The following is a 23,011-nucleotide window of genomic DNA, read 5'->3' as shown; positions in this document are numbered from 1 at the left end:
GATGATGGGGGAGGGTTTTACCTCTGATGTCCTGAGCTGTGTCCATTACCTTTTGCAGTGCTTTACTCCTAGGGGTATTGGTGTCCCCCATCCCAGACCATGATGCAGCTGGCCAGCACATTTTCCACCACACATTTACTGGGCTTTCCAAAGGCCATATTGTCAATTCTCTACCAAATTAAATTTACCGAATGTTTGCATCAATTTTGCCAGCAAATAGCAAAGGGAAACGTGAAGGTAAAAGAGGCCGGAAGCTCAAAGTGGGTGAGTCAATATCTGCAGAAACAAGGGGCTCTCTATTTTAGGATTGCACCATATTTCTGAAGATGGATCAAATTGATAAGTGAAGATTGATAATACACTGGAGAAGTTCTTCAAAGAATACTCAGTTGGATGTCAAAAAGTGTGGCTCAATCTGTTGTCAGCAAGTTACATCTGTGTAAACACTGCACAGGTGGAGTGTACAGTGGATAAAGGCTGCCATATCATTGCAGCCCCTGTTCAGAAGAAAATTCTCAGGCACTGATTCATTGGCTCGACATTCCATTGGAAACATTCTTGATTTTTATAGAAACTGTTTGAGACACTGGTTTTGAGTTCAGATCAAACATTTTTCAAACTTGGCAGTTTAGACTCTGAGGTTCCAAATGGGTCTGTATGGTAGTCAGATTTGTGTTTGTGAAGGGATTGTCCTGTTGTTGAGGATTTGAATTTTTTTCACCAGGGAGGGGAAGGTTTTGCTTTTGAGCTCCTGATACCGGAAATCCCTGTGTTACAGCCGTTAGAGTTAACATTAACTCTCTCTTGTGGAATTCACAAATCTCTTCCTAAAATTTGGATCTGGAGCTCGAGTTGCTGATGGCTTGAACAGGGGTCTGTGAGGCTCCAGATGCTGTGGGAGCCCATGAAGCAAATCCACAAGCATTCAGTGTCTCCGAAGGGACTCGCTTTTGCTTCTTTCTCCCCGTGTTAGGGGCGCTGGGAAATGCTCATGGGGACTCTTTGTTTGCCTTACTGCAGATACAGTTTGAAATGTATTATGTATATTGTATTTATGACAATAAAAGGAATCTTGAACCATGAGAATTTGCTTTCGTGGAACGTGTTTGGGTTGGGGTGGGAAATTTTCTTCAGTTCTCTTTTTTTAAACATGCAGATGATGAGCTTCACACCATGGAAAGTTGCAGCACAGATCATTTTCTAATAATGCAAACCCCACCTCCTGGTTGGGGAGAGTGGGGGTTGATGGCATTGGGGTCACCTGTGCAATCTTCAAGAGTGAGAAATCCTGGGAGTTGTCCAGCCAGAGGACCTTGCAGTGGTTAATCAGTAATCCATTAATTTAGGCCTGTTGTTGAACAGAGACTCATGCAAAATATTGCTTAATTTTATCTCTCGGATATATCACCAGCTGGACGTGTAATAACTAACATATTTCAGCTAACCAAAGCAGGAAAAGGCCCTGGATTCTGACTGTGTGCAATCTGAACCTCCCAGAAATGCACAGGGCTGATTATTGAGCCCATTTCTGTGGGATCAATGTTGTCAAGTCTGGGGCATGAGTGACGAAACCAAATGGTCATAAATCCTTGACTTTCATATCCATAGCCATGTGCAATCTCCTCTTCTGAATGCACAAGGCTGACCTCAATACTTTTTTTGGACTGAGGGAATGGCAGGTACATGAGTGGCAGAACAAGCCTATCTCTTGTTTGAGGGTGATCAGGTTACCACATATCCAACAACTGAAGCACAGACAGGCTCACTAGAACAGCAGCCAGCACTTCATATGTATACAATTTTTTAAAAGATGAAAATACTAACCATAATTTGCTCAAACTGTTTTGTAGCTTGTGGTACTGGTCCATCTCTTGGTTCATTCCTAGTTGTTACAACTACATGAGCATTCACTATGTTCTTTTTAATAGCCGATTGAATAAACTAATATACTGAACAACAAATTTTTACAAAGGGTTTCCTTCCTGGAAAATGACTTCAAAGTGAACACAGCAATAATTTCAGATTTTCTGTATCACGTAGGAAGTTGGGGAAACATTAAATTAATTTTTATTGAATTTAGCATGTTTAATGACGCGGACACATTGGGTTAGTTCAACTGACCTAAAATGTTTTACTGCTGATTGTCATTTGTACTCAGCATCTGATGCCTCTCCTGTCAGTGCCCAACATTGCCAGCATTGATGGATTCCAGTTTCCCTGATACCGCTTTTCCATGGTCGCAATATCCTGGTGAAACTTTTTGCCGTGTTCGTCACTGACTGCACCCAGATCAGCAGGGAAAATGTCCAAGTGTCAATGCAGAAAGTGAATTTTCAACAACGTGGTTTTGAATCCTTGAAGTAGACTTAAAATATGACAGGAAACCACATTCATAGGTTATATCTAAAAAATAGTTCGTGATAGGAAAACTTTTCAAAGTTTTTCTTGTGATCAGCAGCCCAAACTCCATAGAATACACCCAAAAGTATTCAGGAAGCAAAATCTTTGATTGTCCAGTGAGATCAATGATGATGACAGTGGAGCTAGAAAAACTCATCAGGTTCTCTACCTCTTCAAGGGAAAGATATCTTCTCTAATGACTTGATCACTGCAGGCTATCCTTCGTGAGGTGTCTGAGGAGATTCGATGTGTCATAAACTTCTACAAGTGGACCGTGGGGAGCATTCTCACTGGTTGCACCACTGCCTGGCATGGAGGCACCAATTCTCAGGACAAGAATAAACTCCAGAGGGTTGTTAACTCGGCCTGCGACATCATAGGCACTGGACTTTATTCCATTAAGGACATCTACATAAGGCGGTGTCTTTAAAAAAACAGCCTCTATCCTCAAAGACCCACCACCCAGACCATGCTCTCTTCATTCTGCTACCATCGGGGAAAAAGGTACAGGAGCCTGAAGATGAGCACTCAGCGGCACAGGCAGAGCTTTTTCCCCACTGCCATCAGATTCCTGAATAATCAATGAACCACAGACACTGCCTTACTTTTCGTGCAGTATTATTTTAACTTTATAGTAATGGCGTGAGATGGTTATAATACGAACATGCACACTGTGACGCTGCCATAAAACAATGAATTTCATGGCTTGTTCATGGCAATAAATTCTAGGGTATAAGTAAGCCTCGATCAATGCTTTGTAGTTGACTCTTAACTGTCTTGTGACACACACATTCCAAAATAGAAGAAGATGAGAAATGAGTTTCCCTCGAAGAATTGTTTTTGTTCTGACTCTTTGGTTTTACTTTACAGATTAGCCAAGAGAACTGGTGTCCAACTTCAGCACTGGTCCAACCAAAGCAGAGTCCTGAAACAGCTGGTAAGTAGATCTCCAGCCCTAACACCTTGCGTCAGGCTGGACAGTGGTGAGAATGGAAATCTGAAGAAAGTTTGGGAACAATTGCAATGGGGAAGTATCCAGTGATGCAGAAGTAAATGAAATTTGCACGATTATTTTAAAAAAATATAGATGCTGAATATCTAACATTAAAACAAATAAGAATTGGAAAGGGGACAAAAGAAGCTTGTGATGCTGCAGGGAGGGTGGAGGAGAGGGAGCAGCTAGGATGTCCATGGGGATAAAGTATAAGCCCAGTGATCTGCTTCATGAGTGAATGAAAGGGAGAGAATAGAGACAAAAGCAGAAGGGAGTTGCAAAATGCAGAGCAGGAGGACAGGCCTGGCAGGTTAGGTTGAACATGAAGACGGCAGATGGTGGAAAACTGGAGCAACACATAAAATGGTGGAAGAACTCAGCAGGTCTGGCAGTATCCATGGAAAGCAATAGACAGTCAACATCTGGATTGTTTTGCATGGGTGCTGCCAAACCTGCTAAGTTCCTCCACCATTTTGGGTGCGCCTCTCTACTCCCAGTAAAAGAAAAAAAAGTTAAACTGAGCTAATATCACAGATGGATGACTGCAAACTGAGTTACCTGAAGTTGTAGAATTCAGTATTGAGTGCAGAAGATGTAATACACCCAGAGAGAATAATGAAGTGTGGTGCTCAAGCTTGCATTAACTCAATAATAAACATTTTAAGATACCCCGTTGTTCAATTGCAGTCCATCCAGTGCTAATCACAAGCTACAAGTTGAGAAATCTTAGTTGGTGTATTAAATTTTGTGGTGGTTATGGCAATGTTATCACACTGAAAACACAGATGCTGGAGGAACTCAGCCAGTCACGCAGCATCCATGGGCGTTAAAGGTATATTCCTGATGATTCAGGCCTGAGCCTTCCTTCAAGGTATGAGTAAAAGAGAGAAACAGGTGTCTTTATAGAAGGCTGATGGAAAAGGGGACGAATGGGGAGGAACAGACAAAAGGTGTCAATTGGATATGATAAGAGGAGAGGAGAAAGAAATGTTGAGAATTGATTTTGGTTCTGTGAATGTTACTTATATTCAGATTTATTGTTAGAATACATACGCGACATCACGTACAACTCTAAGATTCTTTTACCTGCAGGCAAGGCAGAATTACCAATTATTGGTAGTGCAAAAGCAAAACTATACACAATGTACTTGTGTAAATAAAGACAACTGTGTAATACAGAGAGGGAAAAAATCAATAAAGTAAAAAAGTAAAAGAGTCCTTAAATAAGTCCCTAAATGAGCCCCTGATTGAGTTCTAGGTAGTCCCCAATTTACCGTCGTGTTCCCGTTCTGACCGTCCGATCATTCGGAAATTCACTGTATCAGTTTTATCGTTCGTCAAATACAACATGGCCTGTTCTCAGGAAAAGTTGGATCCCCCTGCCATAGGCATTATTTTCCATAGATAAGCCCCAACTTTCACCCCAAAATCATAATTTTTTTATATTTACATATTTTTTCTTTATTTTTTAAAATTTATGCAGTTTGTTCTGTAAGAATGGGGACTACCTGTAACTATTGAGGAGTCTGATGGTGGAGGGGTAGTAGCTTTTCCTGAACTTGGTGGTGCGAGTCTTGTGGCACCGATACCTCTTCCCTGATGGCAGCAGCGAGAACAGAGGTGTGCTGGGTGGTGATTGCTGCTGCTCTCTGATGGCAGAGTTCCCTGCAGATGTTCTCAATGGTGGGGAGGGTTTTGCCTGTGAAGACCTGGGCTGTGTCCACTACCTATTGCAGGGCTTTACGTTCAGGGGAATTGATGCCCCCATATCAGACCGTGATGCAGCCGGTCAGCACACATCTGTAGACATTTGGCAGGGTTTCTGATGTCATACCAAACTCCTGAGGAAGTAGAGGCACTGGTGTGCTTTCTTCATGATGCTATTAATATGTTGGGTCCAGGAAAGATCCTCCAAGATGGTGACTCCTAAGAAAAATTTGCTCTGACTGTGCTAGGTGCTCTGGTTTCCTTCCACATTCCAAACTTGCATGAGCCAACTGGTTAATTGGTCACATGGGAGTATTTGGGCAATGCATGTTTGAGGGCTGGCATGACTGTTACCCTGTTGTATCTCTTATTTTTTTTAAAAATATGAAATTTCACTTAGTTGCTGAGATCTTAAGAAGAAAAAGAATGTGTTCATAAAGTTTCATTCCTGTCTAAAAATATTTTACAGCCAACAGGAAAATGTATAAAGGGCAGCCAATTACTGGAAATTAATTCTGCAAACAGGAATGTGGCAATAATCAAGTAACCTCTTGAAAGTGTTGCTAGTTCAGGGATAAAGCTCCATTTTTTTTCTACCATTTCCCCATCCCACATTTTTGTAATTTAAAAAAAAATTAGAATACAGTACAGTAACAGACCCTTTCGTCCATGAGTCTGTGCCGCCCAATTACTCCCGGTGGACCTACAATCCCGGTACGTTTTGAACGGAGGGAGGAAACCAGATTCCCCCCCCCCTCCCCCTGGGGAAACTCACGCAGACACGGGGAGAACATAGCAACTCATTACAGATAGCACCAGATTCAAACCTTGGTCCCGATCGCTGGCACTGTAACAGTGTTGCACTCGCCATCACGCCAGCCATGCCGCCCCAGCTTGCACTAAAATTTGCAGTCCAAACTTGGAGGTAAAATTAATTAATGGAAACAGATGAATTACTGAAAATAAATTATGGCTTTGCAAAGGTAGTTACTTTCAGAGACCATAAGTTAGGTCTCCTGAGAACAATCCTTAAAGTTTGCTAACATTAAAAAGGAAGTATCTTTTCACTTCTGTTGTTAAACTACAAAAATGTCTCAAATGATCACCACTTCACTGCGTCAACAGTAAGTGTTTCTATTTTCCATATATAGTAAAACCTCCGTTATCTCGCACCTATGAAGATTGGTAGATACTGGATAAGTGGATTTGCTGGTTGCTTGAGATGTGTTGCGTGAATTGGTGAACTGACTGCGAGGGGGCGCCAGTTTTAAACTTTTGAATGTTGTACCCATTTATTTTCTGCAATTTTTCCTGCCAGTTGTTTGAATTCTTGATTACGGGAATTTTACTGAATATGTCTGTGGAGTTAACAAATTTTTTAGCATTTCGCATGTGATGTACTGTGGTGTTGAATCTAAATTTTTCTGAGGCTTTAGTTAGCTACTCAGAGTCTGCACTGGGATTTGAACCTTTATTTCTATTGAAAAAATTCTGTTCAGAGTCCAGTTGCCACCCTATTCCCTGGGGCGACTTATCTCACAGTGGATATGATCTCATGAACTGTTACTAGAGAATTACCAACTCTTCACCACTTTGAACATGGTCCAATTTCTTTACACAAAATCATGGCACTCCATGCAGCATTTTATGCCGTTGCAACTTTCTTTCCAACTTGAGTCATGGAACAAAGTCTTTGAAAGGTTTGGCCCTGTTCAAGCCATTATGCTCTTGATCTATTTTGCTTTCCAGGGCTGTACTTCTGCTTGGCTACAGGTTTCTCATAGGTCAGAGGTTCAGGAAAAGGATCAATCAAGAATTGTGTCTCTATTTCCCCACACCCATGCCTGATCACATTTCACCCTAAAGGTGTTGTAAATGATTTGACTTTTTTAAATTATGGCTTCAACATTCGAACACCCAACCCTTTTTAAACTGCACCCAGTCGATGATCACTGACTCTCACGGAAATTAACTCTTATTTGAACATTGTTAGGTTCAGTGGAGCCATCCTAATTCTCTAATGTTCTGCGTTAATCATATCTGTGCCAAATGTGTTTGGGTTTGACGGGTTCAAAGGGAATCAAGGCTGGACAAACAAACAGTGGTGTTTATTTTCGCACAGGGGAATTCACAAAAGGGCACACACTCACACAGACACATAATTCACAAATAACCACACATTAGGTGCAATTAAATCACTGCTAAATATTCTCTTCTCCCGATTGGGAACACGAGGTTTAAACACACATTACCCAATAACCCTCCCCTCACTCCCCCTGTCTCTACCAGCCACACTAAAAACAGTAACCTCATTACAACTAACAAGGTGGCAGGTTGTCGTAGCAGTTAGTGCAACGCCTTTACAGCGCCAGCAATCAGGACCAGGGTTTGAATCCTGCTCTGTCTGTGAGGAGTTTGTACATTCCCCCCGTGTCTGCGTGTTTCCTTCCATAGTTCAAAACGCATGGGGGTTATAGGTTAATTGGGTGTAAATTGGGCGGCATAGACTCATGGGCCAAACTGGCCTGTAAATAAATCGTATGTCTAACATTTCATATACCATGAAACTGATTTCCAGGATGGGCCCACTGCAGTCAGCCCTCCCGTGCCACCCGTGGCCAGCAGCCTGGAGTCTAGCTCCTGTTAGCCAGCATTTAACATTGAATGTAAACCATTGGGAGCATGACAGCAATTAAAGAATCAGAACTTGCTCAAGTGACAATAAGTCTTTCTGTCACACACACAGAGACAGAGTGCATCTGGTAGCTTTCCATTCATTTAGACTACACAACTAGAAATGATTAGAACGAGACCTCGCTCGCAGTGAAATGCTTATCACAGATTTGCAAGTTAAGCTGATCAGATAACTTGGTCAATGTGTCTGAATTCATGAATTGGATATTTATTCAATGTGACAAGCTTCATATTTTCCTTCCATTATCCATTGTAGAAAATAGTCTGCTTTTAATACAGCAATCATTTCAGAATAAGATCCAAGTATGCGCGTCTAGATTTAGGTGAAAGTATGCAATGTGGCAGGGTGTCGGAGAGGTGAATCAGTGTGCATTAGTTTTGCTCTTTTTATGTACATGTGTAGTAGCTGCCTCTCCCACTTCCTAGAACCATTTTTGTCCTTGTGGTCAAAGTACCTCTACAGATAGAGAAGGCATAGACTTTGTCCCAGTGGTGAAGGGTCGACCATGGATTTAGAGCGGAACTTGTCAATGGGAATCTTTCCTTGCGGCTGCAGCCTCTGTCCTTCCAGGTGCACTGGTTCTTGTTTGGGAGATGTAGCACGGATTTTGCTGTAATTATTCACCAATGGACGGTTAGAATAAGTTGACTGCAGTGGGTTTTTTCGTCCTGGTGCTGTGAAGCTGCTCCTCTTGGCTGGATGAGTGCAACTTTAATAAATGGAAGAGCTTCCCTCAGGTTCCTCTGTCTTCCCTCTCATTTCTTGATCCCAAAGCAGGGCTTTAACCCAAATGTTGACCGCCTGACACTTTTTATGCAGGTGTACTCTAACCTTGTGTACACGAACACAGGCAGAGGACCCTGACTTCAACCGCAACCATTTGCATCTCTCTCACTGTGATCCCTTCCATGCACTGAAATGTTTCTCCTCTTGCTTCCCTCACCATACATTCCTTTGCTCAACCTTCCCTTTTCCCGCACCCACCACCACTGGTTACCTGCGCACTCCAAAGAGTTAGATTAGCCATGGACAACTACCACTTGGGCTCTGTCCCTTCACTTGCTGAATGTCAATCATTCAAAGACTTGGTCTACATGCAGACCACCCTATCCCTGCTGACATCAAAAATCCTTGGGAAATCTTGTTGCTCCAAGTGGGTAGATTCCAGTCTCCTGGTCCCCTGCAAGTCGATGGTTCAACCCAATTGATTGAAATGAGTTCATTCTATCCAATTGGAAGCATTTCAGTCAGGTTTTGTACACAACTTGTACTCTATAACTATATCTGTACAATGTCAAGGTAGGGACAGGTCTCTCGAAGACTTCGACTCTTGGTCCATTGACGGTATTCCAATTTGAAGGATTGAATAGGTCAGTCTAGGTTCATGACCTGTGTTATTGGTGATCATCCAATCCCAACACTTCCACCTCCACCAAACTGAAATGTAAACTTGTTTACCTCAAACCACCAGAGAATCTGTACATATCTGTTCCGTTAAAACTGATCCCGTTTTATCAGATGAATGTACCAGGCCAACAAACGTCAGATGTTGAAAGATATCTCCACAGTTCCCAGACAACCAATACTATATAAATAAGTGTTCTTATTTTATCCATGTAAAAAAAATCATGCAAACTGTTAGATTTATTTCCCTGAGGTTATTTTAAGGTTTGTGTGGTCCAAGTAGGGTAAAAAAAAAATCCATCCTCAAAGGATTAGAACGTTACTGTTTTGATTGGATTGGTGCCAATATTTACAGATCAGTTCAAGAAAAATACACATGAGCAAAGCCGAGTTTATTTTCAAGACAGAGGTGCCATTCATTCACTTTAATTGGGAGTCTTTATTGCCTGGAGCCACAGGTGAAATCAGGAGAAGGTACAAGAGATTAGTCTTGTGAGCTTTTCTTTGTCTTTTAGCCACCAATTTCACCGGGACTCGCAAAATTGGGGTGTTTTGGTTGGCCTGGAGCATTGATGTTTTTTATTAATTTTCTGAAAGCTGGGCTTCGCTGGCAGAGTCACCATTTATTTCCTTGTCCTTAACAAGGTGGTGGCGAGCCACATGCTTGACCCTCTGGTCGGTCTGCTAGATAAGGTACTTCCGACATTGCTGTTGAGAGTTCCAAGGTTAGAGCCCAGTGATAACGAAGGAGCAGCAATATATTTCCAGGGCAGGCCGATGTAAAAACACGATGCTGGAGAAACTCAGCAGGTCAAACAGTGTCCTTTATATAGCAAAGATAATGATAGGGAACCAACATTTTGAGCTGGAAATAAAGTTTAAAAAAAAGTTTTAAAAAATGGAAAGAAATATCTTAAGACTACCATCCAAATCAGAGGGATCTAATTTTCCTGACTTTTCCAAGAGGCATCAGTATCAGTGTGAGTTTCAAGAATATAGGAAAGTAACCTAAAATCTACAACATTATTTTAAATCTATAATTATCACATTCCAAAGAAAGAATATTGTTATACTTACTCCATATCTCTCCTTCTGTCCCCCAACAAATATTTTTTCCCCATGTGATATAATTATCACTGTTACATGAATCGCTCTGTTGTGTTTGGTTGAAAAATGTGCTGAAAGTATCTGCAATACCAGTTTGCCTTGGTAGATCTGGCTCTGAACTTGGAGCAATGAAGGTCTGTGAGAGGCAAGGAATATCAGAGTTCTGATGTCTTGGAAAGTGTCACCACAGACATTTGTATTTTTGCAAAGCACAGTCTTGAAGTTTTTATTTCAAATTAGGAAGCAAAGAAGATATAATTTGTAACCTTGTGACCTTTCAATATCAGAAAGGGCTTCACAGTTAATGGAGCACTTACATTTTACAATTTTTGTATAATGTTCCTTTCATTCCAACCACCTCTGTGGGAAGTAGCAACAGAAGTGGGAGACAGATGAGATCAGGATTTTTTTGTGTGCTAGATCTTCATAACTTAATTCTTGAATAATCCAATGGTCAACTTAGAATATGGCGAATTAATTGATCTTGAGGAAAGTGAATTCTAAAGATTTACAACCTCTTCAGGGAAAATGTCCTTCCTCGTGGATCCATGTTGACAATCCTTAATTCTAAAACCATGGAGTTCTCGACCAGAAGCTCCCCCACTCGCAAATGATCTTAAGTGATCTCTTACTTACCACAGATCACCGATGGCGTAGGATGCTCTGTGGTTATTAGTAAGGGATGACTTAAATTGGTGAGTGGAGAAAAAATGAGTTTGAGAACTGTTCTAGACTTTTCTACCCAGCAAGATTATCCTTGCCGAGCCTTGTTAGAATCTTGGGGTTTCTCATTGTTCTAAGCTCCAGAGAGTACTGCTCATTCCCATTAGAGAAGTCAGGGACTCAAAATGGTAAAAGCATTGAAGGTGGAAGCTGAATGCTGTGATTTAAAGCATTTTCTGCTGATTTCCCAATGTATTGTATCTGGATTGATTCCATTACACTGTTTAAGGGGATGAAATACTCTCCCGAACCTTTCTCCTGCCATTCACGAGAGAACAAATTGCCAGCAAGGATCCACCTCCTGTCCTACCTTGCTGATGTTCGTCAGTTTGACCCTTGGCTCTGTCGATGCACCAACAAAATAACAGGTCCAGAAAGGTGAAGGCTGTGGCTTGCCAGTGATGAAACCCCAGTTCTATATTTTTCCAGCTTTGTTACTGCTGGCAATTAAACCCTGGCACCGGTCCTGGACCTCCAGTCATTGTATCCTCCCCTCCGTCCCCACCCTATCCTGCTAAGGAGCCAGGTTCGTCACACTTCAGGCAGAGTTCCAGGTATGCACTCACGGTACTCAGCCACAAGCTGCAGGCCTGGAGGATCAAAATTAGACCCAACTACTTCATGAAACTAATCTGCTCCCAGCAACTAGAAACATCAGTAGAAATGATTGTCTAATAGCACAAAAGCATCACAGTGTAAGGTTGTCTGTTTGCAGTTGTCATTACTTCCATTGGGTTCTGGGTGGTTTTATATGCTGTGACCTTTTTCCCTCCTGCAACCAACCCCTTCCAGACTTTGTTCCACATAGTGTTTGGTTCCAATGGGACCCCTAACTCAGTACCTGTCCACACCTCTTCAAGTCAAGTAAAGTTTATTGTCATCTGATTATTCAAGTACAACCTGACAAAACACAAACTAGGATTCTCTAGTCCTCTGTGCAAAAATATGCAGATATACAACCAGATATAACATGCATACTGACAAACAATGCACATGCAGAACAAGTATTTCATCTATACAAATAAATAAATATTGTTTCCTGAATATGAGAGTCTCAGATGGTTAGTGTGAGCAGTTCCTTTGGTCGTTCAGCGTTCTCACTGCCCGTGGGATGAAGCTGTTCCTCAGCCTGGTGGGGCTGGCTCTGATCCTCCTGCATCTCTTCCCCGACGGGAGCAGCTGAAAGATGCTGTGTGCGGGGTGGAAGGGCTCCTCAATGATTTTGTGCCTCCTCTTCAGACAACGATCCCGGTAGATCACATCAATGGGAGGGAGCAAGGCTCCAGTGATCCTCTCTAACACTCTTATGGTCCCGTAGATTGACTCTAATCCATTTCTCTGCAGCAACTATATGACAGAGAAGAGGCCCATTCAGTTCTTCAATTCTATTCTGACTCACAGAGCAATCCTATGCCCACAGAGCAATCCTATGCCCCACTCATCTTCCCTGTAATCTATTGTTCCCATATTCCCATCCATAAATTACCCACCTGCAATCAGGGATTATTGTGGTCCCAATTATCTTCCCACCCTGTATGTCTTTGAGATGTCAAAAGAAACCAGGACATGCACAGAACAACTAGGTATTGGAAACTTGTTTCACTAGCCTCACATATATGTGACTTCAAGTCGATGAATGTGGTTGACTCTTGGATTGAGCAATTAGGAATGCCCAATAAATGTCAATATTGCCAGTTGAACAAATGGATAAACCAAACATTCTTCAGTGAAATCAGTAGGGCTTTCCATGTGCCAAGTTTAACTTGGGCATAGAGAATGCAGAATCTTCAAATTCATGCTCCCTTACTGGACTTGAGGAGTTCAAATCTGAGTTGAAGAGCTGAACATGTCTTCATGATTTTGTATCAGGGAGGGGGGGAAGAGGGAGGGGGAAATATGTTGTTAACTCTATAGGCTACAACCTGCAATTCCCTGCCCTGTGCACACCTTTTTTATGTTCCATAGTAGAGTACAGGCCTTCAAAAAGGTTAATTTTCTCATCAGTCCAGACTCTCAAATTGCATTGAACTTCTTAAAAAGTGAGATACTTGATAATGGTCCTCTATCAAGATTCAATTTATAAAATAGTGTCATATTACATGAAATTGCCTTTTCACCTGCTGTGAGGCAGACAGATTCGCCATTGGCAGAAATTGCCTGAAGTGCCTCTTACAGTCAGAGAAAGAGAAGCAAATGAGAGTCCCCCCCGGAGTCACCGAGCGTCCATATTTTCACCTCCAGCACTTATGCGGCTTTCGTAGCCGCACAGAGTCCAGTCCAAACCATTGGCCACCTAAGCTCCAGATCCGAACTTCCGACACGGTCAGGAACCCTTCAGTGCCTTCGGCACCGCCTTACATCCTGGTTCCATGGCTGGTACCTCTTTAGCCAGCTTTGAGCCAGTCTCCAGCAGTCCGCAGCCCGGCACAAGTCTCTAGCAGCCCACAGCCTCTGTGTGGTCCCCGTTTTGAGTCGCAAGCAGCCTGCCATATGCATTGGTCTTTCAGCCGCAGAGCCCCCTCACAGTCACCGTCCCCGTGGGTCATCTCTGCTTCTCCCTCTCAGACGGGGGATGGTCTCCCTGTGTTCTGAGGCCCTGCGCCACTCCTCCGGTCCCCTGGAGTCTGTAATCCCTCGTGGCTTCCGCTGATCAGAGGCACCGCCATCTTGGGCGCAGGCGCCATGGTCGCGCCAAAGACGTTGCCGTAAGGAAGCTGGAGCCTTCCTTTTCTTGCACATCAAACATAATAGTTGTAAGAACAGGAACTTGTGTTCTAATATTCCCCATTGAGTTGAACTCTGGATTGTTGTCACAAACTACTGTGGGCTTTAATTTATCCTTCCTGTATGATGCAATTGCTTCATCCTCTATTCTGTGGTCATTCTTTTTTCCTGTCCCTCCACCTAAGAAGGAAGTCCTTGGGGTGGAGTAGTTGTGAGAAGAGGCAGGCGGATGCTCGACGGTATTGTACTCGTATTGTTCAGACGTTATGTTATTGTTGCCAGTCATAATTCCCCTCACCACAAGTATCTGAAGTTTAAGATTCAAGTTTTGAATCTAATTGAACACCACAAAGTGCAAAAACATGTCTGCTGATCTTTGAATCATACCTTCGTCACAGAAGGAGGTCACTCAACTACTGAGATTATTTCCATTCTCCAGCTCTGTCCATTATCCTGTTCGTTATCGTACTTCGCGTTTGGAACTTTGGAAACATGGTAAGGGATTCTGTCTTTTTCCACCATGAGCTCCAGAACCCAACAACTGAATCTCAACTCCCCGCTAACTTTGAACTGTATTTCTTAAAAATATGCCTCCCTTTGACATGTTACTAACCAAGTCAAGCTTGTTGTCATCTGATTGTACAAGTAGAACCCAACGAAACAGTGCTCTCCAGTCTGCAGTACAAAACATGCAGATTCACAACCAGACAGAACGCATGAACAGACAAACAATTCACATGCAGGTCAAATATACAAATAAATGATGTTTCATGAATATGAGAGTCTCGGAGGGTTAGTATGAGCAGTTCCTTTGGTCATTCAGTATTCTCACTGCCCATGGGAAGAAGCTGTTCCTCAGCCTGGTGGGGCTGGCTCTGATCCTCCTGTTTCTCTTCCCTGACGGGAGCAGCTGAAAGATGCTGTGTGTGGGGTGGAAGGGGTCCTCAATGATATTTTTACACCCTCTTCCAGACAACAATCCTGATAAATTATGTTGACTGTGGGGGGGGGGGGGGGGTAGGAGGGGCAGGGACACTCCACTGATCCTCTCTGCCACTCTTATGGTCCTGTGGATTGACGTCTGATCCATTTCTTTCCAACAACCGTACCACGCTGTGATGCACCCGGCCAGGACGCTCTAAAGAGCTCCTGCAGAAGATTGACATAATAGTGGCCGGTAGCCTTGCCTGCTTCAATCTTCTCGGAGAGTGCTGTTATATCTTCCTGACAAGTGACAACCGTTCTGCCAATGGAAAAAGCTCGCCCCATCTATGCTTCTTACTTTCATGCACTTCAGTTAAATCTTCCTTTTGTTCAGAAGAATATAAACCCAATTACTATTGTAAGAGGAATCAATTAATTTATAATTCTTTTTAAAAGTGGAAGATGTCTAATTCCTGAAGAACATCCATTGATTTCAGTGTCATGGAGACAGACATTACATTTGCACTGGGGCAGGAGTAAAGAATCAGGTTTATTGTCATGAGGGTGTCACAAAATTTGTTGTTCTGCAACAGCGGTATTGGGCGTTATACGTGCAAAATTCCTCTAAGTTTCAGTTCCATAAACACAATATGTAAATAAATAATTGGTGCACACACAAAGAGCAAAAAAGGGAAGTAGTGTCTGTGGTTTATTTTCCATTCATAAATCTGATGGCAGAAAGGAAAAAGGTGTTTTTGTATCATTGGGTGTTCATCTTCCAGCTCCTGTACTTCCTTCCTGATGGTAGCTGTGAGGAGGCCGTGGCCTGGGTTGTGAGGGGTCCTTGAGGATAGAGGTTACTTTCTTGAGACATTGTCTCTTCAAGATGTCCTCAATGGAGTGAAGACTGATGCCCATGATGGCTCTGGCTGAGTTTACAACCCTCTGTAGCCTTTTCCTGTCCTGTGCATTGGCACCTCCTCACCAGATAGTGACGCAACCAGTCAGAATGCTCTCCACATGGAAATCCATGTTACCACCTACCAAATTAGCTTCCTTTCTGACCACTCCTTTCTCACCAACCTTATTTTGGATCCTGTATTAGTTGAAGAAGGTCTTCAGATCTCTTGAAATGCTAAATGGACGTAAACTTCATTGAAGTACCATGTTAATTATCACCAGTAAATAATGTAATTTGTGCTGTGAGCTTTCTTTTGCAGAGCACATTGAAGTGGTGATATCGCTTTAAATTAAAAAACATTAACAACTCTGTAGCACTAAATACAGTCTATTCATAGAAGTGAATCTCAGTGGGGTTCATTGTTTTGGTCTTGTTGTGACAACTGCAGTTAGAGCTTTTAGTGAACTGCAGCTGGGATAATAATTTCTGTTTACTGTGAATTAATGCACACTTTTCTGTTGCACACAAACATTATTGAATAAGAAAACCTGCAATCTAAACTTGTCTGAACATTTTCTGTTTTGGAGGTTCTTTTAATTTGAGCTTTCTACTGCATAATTACTCCACAGAAAACACAAAATTAGGCAAACTGTTGTACATGTGGTGGCAATGGGCAGGCTACGTGAGATGAAATGCTATAATCCAAGATAGTCAGAGATGATGTTGGTCGTTCATTCACCAAAAAACCTTCAAGATGCCCTTTGAATGGATTCTTTCCTTCTCTTTCAAAGCAATGTGTGGTCTGTGTTCATTGTCTGGAATTCCATTCCAGACACTGAACATTGAGTGAAGAGATTGCTGCCATCGGGATAGCTCCCAAGCTATCATGTCTTAATTTGTGCATTGGATCCCAGATTTGTTTTGTTTTTCCTTTGATACATATCTCTCGTAGCAAGCCTCACAAGTCATTGGAAGTGCCAAATGGCCATGTTGGAGTTATGTACTAAACCTGCATTCAGGAGACCTGAAGAAGGAAGTTGTGCATTTCCCCCAGTATCTTCCACAATTTCAGACTGTTTTGGGATGTGTTGTTTATGTTGGAAAAACACAGCAGCTGGCTTACACATAATAAGTTACCAGGAGCAGCAATTTGACGGTGGGGCAGATGATCGGATGGCTGTTGGGTCGGCTCAATGGGAAGAGACCCTGCTCATCAAGTAGTGCCCTAGGATGCTTTGAACCTGTTGTGTGAGAGAAACAAGTTTGACGGGTCCAAAGAGCAGAGAGTCTGAACACAGGCTGATTATAATAGTGATCTTTATTCACACATGTAGGGAAGTCGCAACCAGGATATCACTCACACTCTTTATAGTCAAGGAAAAAAAATACACCACCCCTTGATACAGTGCAGGCACGGCTCTTTACTAAACTAGGTTTTCAATAACTGTGATCTCTACGTGTACAACACTACAGCTCCCAATCCTTTGTCAACACCCTCCTTACCAATGATTCTGCAGCATTGCCTACAGTTCACAATCTGGAGGGGAGCTAGGGTTCGTCCCGGGGAACGAAAGCGACAGATGGTCCACACGCAATCGGTTGGAGAGTCCAGCCCAGGTATGGGTTAGGTAATTAAAGGAGCTAATGGTCAGATGTGTGGGTGGAGCTTGATCTTGATTGGCAGGTGAGGTGACTTCCAATGAGGTACCTGCCATTAGGGTCATGTGATCCTCCGTATTACAAGTGGCCAGGCAGAACCTTGGATTATTGGGCTAGATTCGACAGCCAGCCACGGTTCTCAATCAGTATCTGTCATACAGGGAGATCTGCTCTGATATCCTACAATACATGGTAATCTCCCAACCCCATGAAGTTTATGGATTTGTTCTGACTCCTCACTTCAATTTGCATGCACTTGGACTCAATGGCCTTGAAATGAGAACCCAACTGCAAGACCGCTGGTCCAACAGTCCAGAGAAACCAAATCCTCCTGCAGTAACAGGAACCATTATATTGAGTTAATTAAATAATTTCAGTGCTCTTAAAGATCCCCTCATTGGCTGTTCATTGTGTGGAAATGGCTGAGGGCACAGTATCACAATGGTTAAGCGACTGGATTAGTCTTCAGAGGCCTGGGCACTGAGCCAAGTACTTTAATTCCTATCCCACCACAGCAGTAATTCTAGTATTAAATGTGAAATTGAACAGGTTGTATCTTGTAATGATGATCAGGAAACTCCCAGATTCCCATAAAAACCCATCAGATTCACTGACTGACAGGGGACAAAGCCTCACTCCATTCCCCAGCCAACCGTGTTTGTGGACCGACAACCCTTTTGACGTTGAACTGCCCTCTGAGGTTCTTCTCTAATTCACCTTACCTCGATGAAGGGCTCAAGCCCGAAACCTTGGTTGTGTATCTTTAAAAGATACTGTTTGACCTGCTGAGTTTCTCCGGCATTGTGTTTTTACTCCAATCATGGAGTCTGCGGACCTTTGTGTTTTATTCCTTCACTCATTAAATTCTGTTCCATACATGAAAATTGAAGTAAATTGAATTGCACTCTCCTCCCCCACCCATCGACCCCACCTCCACCAAATGTTTTAGCTTAATTTGCAAATTACATCTCAAATGTACTTTTCTTCTTTGATTATATTTATCTTGGGGCATCAGATGCTTATGAGAGGCCTAGATAGGGTAGAAAGTAAGAATCTTTTCCCTTGGTGGGGGTGCCTAAAACAAGAGGGTATAAGGTCAGCATCAAACTTCCTTTTAGATCCAAACCTCCAACACAATCAGGAAGCCTTCATTGCCCAAGGTGAGGGCACCCTCTCGAATCCTGATATCTGGTTCCCATGAGCAAGTCCCTGCCTCCCCCCCACAACCTCGTCGCCCGCAGCCATTGTGGGTTCCTCAGCCGATGGGCTCCTAGCTGGTCTGCTGCCGTGGTCACCTTCCCGATACGGTCTTTCAGCCACTGAGGCCTTCTCTGGTCTGTAGGGTAGTCTTCTTCTTAACAAGGGAGTTCTCTCTGTTTCTGGTGCCCTGGTCTGCTGCTCCCTGGAGTCTGCAATGCCTCATGGCCTCTGCCAAACACCGGCACCACCATCTTGAGCACAGACTTCACAGTTACAAAATTTTACTTACAAACAGGGTCATCTCCTATAACAAGCGGCTTAAAGAGCTACAGGCATTAGGACTGAGTGGTTTGAACCCTTCGAAACAGCGGCGCGTCTCCACGCTCGCAGATGTGCGTCATTGCCAGTGCCGCCATTTATTTTTACAGACTTAAGGTTTCTGATCCGAGATTAAGTGGAAATCTGACATTTTTTCCTCCCACACAGGCATGTTTGAATCCAGAACGTGATACTTTTACAAAGGCCATTGAGGATGACCATTAAGTTGATCCTACATCCCATAGCTATCCTTGAGTTAAACTAGATAAGGAGGGGTAACATTGCTGTGACTTTCACCTGTGGTGTCTGTATGCACACTGTACACAAAGCAAATGGCTTCATTCCCAGGTACCAAAATAACAGCATGACGCATCTCCTATAAACACGTGCTAATCCCCATCCACACCTCTACTTCAAACTGCAGGAACAGTCCAGGTTTCCTTTCCATGCTGACTCACAGAACAATTTTATCCACTCGGAAATTTACACTGTTACCTATTCTTCCAATTTCCATTGGGAAAGATTACACAAGAAGCACGGGTAATTGTCTGCAGTTTACAGCAATGTACTCGTAGAGTTAGTCTGCATGGAAAGAGGCCCTTCAACCCAACTTGCCCATGGCAGCTAGATTGTCTATTTGAGCTGGCCCCATTTCACTGCATTTGGTTGATATCCTTCCAAACCTTTTCCCAGCAAAGTGCCTGTGTGAACATCATAGTTGTGCCTGGCTGTTCTGCTTCCAATGGCAGCTCATTCTACATCCCCACCACCCTCTGGAAAAGTTGACAGTCCATTCCATTTTAAATCTTTTTGTTTTAATGCCTCCTAGTTCTGAACTCCCCTCTGCTGGAAAACAAATGTCCATTCACCTTATCGGTCATCCCTCAGCCTCTTGCACTCCAGGGGAAAAACATTTCCCAGCCTCTCCTTAGAACTCAAGGCTTCCAGTCCTAACAACGTCCTTCGGAACCTTTTCTGCATCCTTTCCCATTTTAACATCCTCCCTCTAGCTAGGTAATAACAACTGTGCACACAATGCTCTAAATATCGCCTCTCCATTTCTTGGCTTCTGTGTAAAGACTAGAATGAACTCTTGGCTGACCACCTCTCTACTGGCAGTGAGGAGGAGGAGACCCTGGAGAAAGGCTATTTGGTTGGTTTGTTGACCTATCTTATTAAAGATTACAATCAAAACTCTGCTAACCCAGGATGCCAGCTTAAAGACAAACCTATCCAATTGCCAAAATGTGTAATTCTCCCTATGCTGAATTATGAGGAGAAACACTGTCTTAAATAAATGCTCCAGTGTAGATCTCACCCCTCCACCCACCCCATTTAATGAGCAGATGTGATGTTGGGTTTTATTGGAATTTGTAATGTGGACTTTTGGGAGAAAAGGACATTTTTGTTTCTTCCTCCTTCATCCCCAAGAAATAGATGTTCACTGTACAAAGTGTGGCCTGTGTGTTGTGATTGAAGATGGTCAAGGTGCATTTCCAGTTGTTTTATTTCATCTGATGTCTGCTTAATTTACTGAACGCTGCTACATCCACTATTTCTCCATCTCTCTGCCTCTAAATAATGAGTGGAGTTGCACTTGGCTGCCTCACAGATCCATGGAGGTGGGTTCAATCCTGCCCTTGGATTCTGTCTGTGGAGACTGAGCACATTCTTTCAGCGACTGTGTTAGTTTCTTCTGGGTATTCTGCTTTCACCTGACAGCCCACAAAGTGCTGGTACGTCAATACCCCATTGATGTAGGTGAGTGGCAGAACACACCACCCACTACCCAAATGGTACAAACAGAACTGCCGTGGCAATATGGGTCGACATTCCTAAATCACACGGAAGACAACGTTTTCACTGTATTCAAGATTCTTTTATTGCCATGTAATAAAACAGAGAAGGCTGTGTGGCTGCAGGAGTGCTGGGGGAATATCCATGGACATTCAGTTACCCTTTTTACACCGAAAAGCTGCGTTATTGCCATATATATGACCTGTCTCTGGAAGCTGGTGTGCTTGTTCAAACTGAACCGAAAAAAGCCAGCTCCCTGAGTCAATAGTGCACAAAACTGTCTTTAGTTAGAGCACCCCATCCCCCTGAGTCACCAGCCCCTTTTACACAGCGCTTGAAAGTTGGGTTTTATCCACCTTTCTCGCACTGTGCAAAAGCATCAAAGGCATATAGGTGTGGGAGGGAGGACGGGTCTAGACTTACCCAGCTTCGATCTGCCAAGATAGGTACTCTCAGCAGTGGAGAGTATTTGACTCAGGGAGCTGCCTTTTTTCTGTTCTGTGTGAACAGGCAAGCCAGCTTCCAGAGATGGGTTCTATATATGGCAATAACGTGGCTCTTCAGTGTATAAAAGGTAACTGAATGTCCATGGATTCGCCTCCTACAGCCTTCAGTCCAAAACATCCAAGACATTGCATTTCCCTTCTGTACTACCAATACAGCCTGCAAGCTCAACTTTAGGGAATCTTGCACTAAGACTTCTAAGTCCCTTTGGACCTTGGTTTTCTGAAATCTTTCCCCAAATTCCTCCATCATCTGGTTCAAGGTTCATTTTATTGTCAAACAATACTTAAAAATATAATATTCATGATGTACTTCAAAAGTAAAACATGAAAATCTGTAGACAATGTGGATGAAATAAAAACATGATACTGGAGAAACTCAACAGGTCAAACGATGTCCTTTATATAGCAAAGGTAAAAATACATAACCGATGTTTCGGGCTTGAGCCCTTCATCATGGTATATACTTCAACTTTTGTCCAAAAGGTGAACTAAAAGTTGCCATGAACATTGCCCTGTATGAATCCTTTGTAAGCAAGTTGTCATCAGCCTGTGTGGGTCCTTAGCCTATGAGCCATCTGGATTCATCCCAATCCTGCAACATTCACTGGTCCCCCACTGTCAGGCAGAAGAGATACGAACTTGAAAACACAAACCTCCAAATTAATGGACAGTTTATTTGTCTTCTGCTATCAGACTCTTAACTGGGCCTCTCCTTGGTAAAGGATAATGCCTTTGTACTGTTGAACTGTACGTTTTCCCTATGTCCTTCTCATTGTCCAAGTAGCAATATACAGTAAAACCCCTGTTATCTGGAATTCAGGAAACTGGCAACCGGCAAAAAAAATTACAGAAAAGAAATGGGTAGAAAATACGGAAGTCTAAAATTAGCGTGCCTTGACATTAATTTTCCATGAATGCAACATGCAGTCTCAAGCAAGTGTAAAGCTCGCTTATCTAGGATCCACCAATCCCCATAGGTTCCAGATACCAGGGGTTTCACTGCAATATGTATTCAGACTTTAGCACGATACCCAATGTTTGCTTTATTATTGGACTCCTTGCTCTGATACATATCAGCTCCTGTCTGAGAGGTGACTTGGATTCATTCCAGTTCTCCTATCGTAGCAACAAATCTACAGCGAATGCCATCTCGCAAAGCCCTGGAACACAAGGACAGCAAAGATGCCTTCATCAGGATGCTCTTTATTGACTACAGTTTGGCATTTAACACCATCATCCCCTCAAAACCTATCAGCAAACTCCAAATCCTGGGGCTCAACACCCCACTGTGTAATTGGATCCTGGATTTCCTCACCTCCAGACCACAATCAGTGAGGATTGGTAAAATTTTCTTCCACAATCTCCATCAGTACTGGAGCACCACAGGGCTGCCGTACATCGCCCCCTGCTCTATTCACTTAACACCTACGACTGTATGGCTTCAGTATTACAATAACACCATCTATAAATTTGCTGATATACCACAGTAGTGGTTTGTATAAAGGATGGGGATTGAAAACCTGGCTGAATGGTGCACTCAATGTCACCTAAGGAGCTGATTGTTGCAATTATACAATCCAGTGATCATTGGGGGGATCAGAGGAGGAGAGGGTGGGCAAATTTATGTTCTTGGGAGTCTCTATCTCAGAGGATCTTCCTGGAGCAAACACAATAAAAGGCATTGTAAAGAAAACGGATCAGCATCTCTACTTTCCCAGGAGTTTGTGGAGGTTTGGAACGATACCAGAAATTCTCGTAAATTTCTACTGAGATGTGATTGAAAGTGTGCTGACTGGCTGCATCATGGTCTGGTATGGGCGTAAAGCCCTTCAGAATATAGTGGGCAGAGCTCAGGACATCACAGGCAAAACCCTCCCCACTATTGAGAACGACAGGAAATGCTGCTGTCAGAGAGCAGCAGCCATCATCAGGATCCACACCACCCAGCACAT

The 23,011-nt window shown here is 43.0% G+C and overlaps 1 protein-coding gene across 8 annotated transcripts in view; it reads left to right on the top strand.

The window, feature by feature from the left end:
- The window catches only part of akap13 (A-kinase anchoring protein 13), a 396,122-nt gene that overhangs the window by 229,253 nt on the left and 143,858 nt on the right, over positions 1-23,011 (top strand). For all 8 annotated transcript variants that reach the window (XM_069912032.1, XM_069912031.1, XM_069912029.1 and 5 more), the window contains one exon: positions 3,271-3,337. In XM_069912032.1, coding sequence (XP_069768133.1) covers positions 3,271-3,337 — 67 coding nt within the window. The remainder of the gene's footprint in view (positions 1-3,270; positions 3,338-23,011) is intronic.

The sequence above is a fragment of the Narcine bancroftii genome, chromosome 14 (genome assembly GCF_036971445.1).
Source record: "Narcine bancroftii isolate sNarBan1 chromosome 14, sNarBan1.hap1, whole genome shotgun sequence".
NCBI classification, from domain to species: domain Eukaryota; kingdom Metazoa; phylum Chordata; class Chondrichthyes; order Torpediniformes; family Narcinidae; genus Narcine; species Narcine bancroftii.
Note: the sequence above shows the minus strand (reverse complement) of the source record. Positions and strands in the feature narration are given on the sequence as shown.